Source organism: Barbus barbus (assembly GCF_936440315.1).
Source record: "Barbus barbus genome assembly, chromosome: 49".
Classification (NCBI taxonomy): Eukaryota; Metazoa; Chordata; class Actinopteri; order Cypriniformes; family Cyprinidae; genus Barbus; species Barbus barbus.
This window is the reverse complement of record NC_136727.1, coordinates 16,400,013-16,404,060: the sequence shown is the minus strand read 5'-3', so window position 1 is coordinate 16,404,060 and position 4,048 is coordinate 16,400,013. Positions and strand designations below refer to the sequence as shown.

At 35.2% G+C, this 4,048-nt stretch overlaps 1 protein-coding gene across 1 annotated transcript; it reads right to left on the bottom strand.

Moving 5' to 3' along the window:
* Positions 1-152: 152 nt before the first annotated feature.
* Positions 153-2,586, bottom strand: LOC306867893 (large ribosomal subunit protein eL32-like). Its single transcript, XM_079413831.1, has 4 exons — positions 2,491-2,586; positions 1,781-1,881; positions 781-962; positions 153-328 (listed from the first exon to the last, which is right to left on the bottom strand). The coding sequence occupies exons 2-4, from the start codon at positions 1,874-1,876 to the stop codon at positions 199-201; spliced, it is 408 nt and encodes a 135-aa protein (XP_079269957.1). The 5' UTR covers positions 1,877-1,881; positions 2,491-2,586; the 3' UTR covers positions 153-198.
* Positions 2,587-4,048: the final 1,462 nt, after the last annotated feature.

The window sequence follows — 4,048 nt, the reverse complement described above, 5'->3', positions numbered from 1 at the left end:
TGATTTTTATCCTTATCCCTGCAGAGACAGTTTCAGCTTTTGGATGCAGCTCTGAAACAGATGTGTGATAAAATGGAGATATTCAAAGCGAGCCGTGAACAGGGTTGCAAATCTCATATCTACACTATAAATGAGACTGAAAACACGAGTAGTTAACACTTTTTTCCACTTTATTAAAAAGACGACAAGATAACCAGATTATTCGTTCTCCTCGCTGCGGAGTCTGGCGTTGGGGTTTGTAACCTTAATGGCCAACTGAGCGGCCCTCTCTACAATGATCTTCCTGTTCTTTGAAGACACATTGTGGGCGATCTCTGCACAATGGGACCTAAAGAGAAAGAATAAGCTTAAGATTATCACACTCTTATTTTAAAAAACAATATTAAATAAGCCAATGCAGCATTCATCATTGAAACTCAAGTTATCCGTTTACACAAACTTCACACCCTAGTTCTCTTCGAAGAAGGAGACCCAAATACAAGCACTAGTCACTTGTTGCAGATTATCTTCCACCTGCTGGCTATGGCAAGAGCTAGAGGTGGAATGGGTATTTCCTCCGCCATGCTATTTCTCCAAATTCAACACCTGAGATGAATACAGGCAATTCAGCAGGTATGATCAGAGAGATATAGACAGTCCAGACCGCTTTAAACAAATAAAATCTAATAGTTACATTATACTAAGACCACCACATTAAAACATTCAAAGGATTTATATGTAATAGTAATCTGAGCACACTTACATTAGGTATAGAAGTGGCAATTTATAAAAAAATCTTACTTGTTGCTCATCATGAGGACTTCAAGTTCCTTGACATTGTGGACCAAGAATTTCCTGAATCCAGAGGGCAGCATGTGTTTGGTCTTCTTGTTACTCCCATAACCGATATTGGGCATCAACATCTGACCCTTGAAGCGTCTGCGCACTCTGTTGTCAATACCTCTGGGCTTCCTCCAGTTTTTCTGCAGAGAGATCATTCATATTAGATCATGGACGTAATTGAAAGCTAAATTAACTTTGAGTTCTCCATTAAAAGCAGTTGAATATTGAACTACTAATATTTAGCTGATCTCTTAAATTAAATGTTTTTGGGCAGTGCTGCTGCATTAGACAACCATACAAAATGATACCACACTCCAAGTAGATCTGAGAACCTGCTACAAGTGTGCTTTCTGATCTTCTGACCAATGACTTTCCATGATTATGGAAAATAACTCATAAAAAGGCAACTTCTAGCTGAAAGCACAAAATATTGTAGAACTTGAAGTCACAATGAAACCAAACTAAAATCAGATCTTTCTAATCGCTACACATTTGAGTAAAAAAAAAAATGCATAAATAAAAGTTAAGAAATGTAATGCTTTGTTTAGACATTAGGGGATCAAAATGAAACATGCACGGATAAATTCACAAGATCTACAGCATGCACTGTAATCAACATACAAGCTTCTGTAGCCATTTCAAATATATTTAAATGCATTTCTGCTAAAAACTGACAATTACACTTGGTTTAACTGCTCAAAATAAAGGCTTTTCAGTGTTAAACCCAGCACAACCTAATAAAACCGGTTACAGAGATAAATTATTTTTATAAAACGAATACGCTTGTGATCCTAACATCTCCAAACATTAAAAAACTTAGAATGACTAACTAATATGCATTTAGAAAACAGCTTAATTCCAACATTAACTAATAAAATATCTTCTCCATCCAAAACTACATTATTTCTGCAACAAAGCCTGGAAACCACAGCTTCAGAAAACCCCTTGATAGTCCTACCTTGATCTTGACATAGCGGTCGGACTGATGTCTGATGAACTTCTTGGTCCTTTTCTTGAGGATTTTAGGTTTTTTGAGGGGTCGGAGTTGAACCATGATGCCTATAGAGTGAACACAGAGTTTAAAAACACAAGAATAATATACATTTAAGAAAATCTAATAACAAGTCGTTCTCTATAAACATATCTCGCATCTTACACCAAAGCAATCTACTTTGACATGTAGCATGCGCATTAGCAATGCTAGCCAGCGCTAAACTCGTCCAAAGACCTTGTGTCAACAAAATTGAGTAAATTACATCTTAACGCACACTTTTATAGTTTAAATCTTAAGTTTATACACTAAACGGCGCATCATGCACAACACATGTAACTAGCACTAAACACAACATGCGTCTGAATCATCTAGTTTTAGTATAAAATATATATTTTTAAGGTTAAGGCGAGCAGAGTGGTATGTATATGCAATATATTTTGTATATAATATGTAATAGATTACATTTTTGTTCAGTGTTTCTCTCACATCACACCAATGGCCGCCATGTAAAGACCCGGTGTGATTGTTTATATAAATATCGCTTATTCTATCGCTCCACGAGCCACAATATCAGCGCATTTCAATAGAGTGAACACTACTGCTGCGCCATGGACTGATACAAGTGTATTTTAATCATGATGTTAAAGGATGAATTGAGATTTTATTCCGCTCACCGTCGGGCCTGCCTCTCCCGAAGACAGTCCTGAAGAAGAGGAGGAAGTGACGCAAGGACGGAAGTGATATCAGTCAGCGGAAGTCGCTCCTACTCTGAAATGTGATCGTCCACAACATTTGTGAAACTAATTTTGTTTACAGAAAAATTTTGCATATTTTATATAGGCTTATACATATTATATATATGCTTGACTAATACAGCGAGAAAAAAATAAATACATCTTTAAATGAGTACTTTGTTTTTACTACCAAGTAGAACACATTTTACAAATGTTTCTTAAAAGATGTAAATTCAAATAACGTTTTATATATATATATATATATATATATATATATATATATATATATATATACAATTGGTGCTTTTCATTCATAGTCATATATGTAGGCTGTACATTTGCATTGTTTTGTTTTTTTCATGTTGTTTTTTTTAAGCACTAAAAAAAAGCCTCTTGTTAACCGATTAGTGCATAAAAATGTCCTGATGTCTGAATGTGATTGATTCAGCTTTCTCAGTACTTTATCCCCTGGTTTCACAGACAAGACTATAGACTAAACTGTAAGTCTGAGCTGTTTTAACTGAAATAAACTTGCACTGACTGATCTTAAAATATATCAGTGCCTTTGTTTTGTCTCAAGATCCACACCAGTAATGTTTTTTCTAAGCATGTTTATAAAAGTTAAATGTCCTAATTGAACTATGGCCTAATCCTGGCTTAGTCTGTGAAACCGGGCCAAGCTGCTTGCTATGGACACAACTCTAATAATAACTACAGGCCTATTAGAATGCACACTAATTATGTTTATTAGTCTTCTGGCACAACATGCTCACGCTCATTAAAGTCTGGTGGATTCTGATTGGCTGTCAATGTTTTTTTATGGTATATCAGCTTGAAAAAAAATGTCCTTAGGGTGAACAGGCCATTGAATGATAATTAAAATTTAACATATATTATATTTATCATTCTTGGCGTGAATGAGCCTCTACTGCACATTTTACAGTCAGAGCCGAACACTATCCCATGATGCAATGCACTCAAACTTGACTGTTCATTTCAAGAGTTTGAACACTGTATACAAAAACTGTAATAAAAGGGCAAATATATGAGAAAACTCACTAGATTAAAAAAGTAATGTGAGTTCTGCTGTTTTAGATGTCCATCATTGCACAACTGTTGTCACATGCTATTCAAGAAAGTTAGTAGTGTCAGAGACACAGGGTCATTTGCTGCAACAATAACATTTGTCAAAAATTTACTGAAGCTAAATAATTAATAGGGGCCTAAAAATTAACAGTTGCTGTTTGTTCTCTACAAGAGGGCATCATAAACCTGAAAGATGGTCATATTATTTTCTCTATAAATCTGTAAAACACGTATATGCAAAACATGCTCATTCTACAAATGCAAGGTTTTAGTAAATTATTAAACGAAGAAAAGTACAGCTTGGGTGCGAATATTTATTTGCTGATGTGAACTTTGAATGCGTTTCATGAAATCCTCTGATGCATTAATCAAAGTGCGTGTCTTTCTTCCGTGACTCTCACTTCTCACAAAA

Excerpts from the sequence above, each read along its gene's own strand:
- LOC306867893 (XM_079413831.1), bottom strand. The coding sequence starts at position 1,876 with ATGGTTCAACTCCGACCCCTCAAAAAACCTAAAATCCTCAAGAAAAGG. Across the intron at positions 963-1,780 it reads ACCGCTATGTCAAGATCAAG|AAAAACTGGAGGAAGCCCAG; the intron begins GTAGGACTATCA and ends ATCTCTCTGCAG. Across the intron at positions 329-780 it reads GTCCTCATGATGAGCAACAA|GTCCCATTGTGCAGAGATCG; the intron begins GTAAGATTTTTT and ends CTTTCTCTTTAG.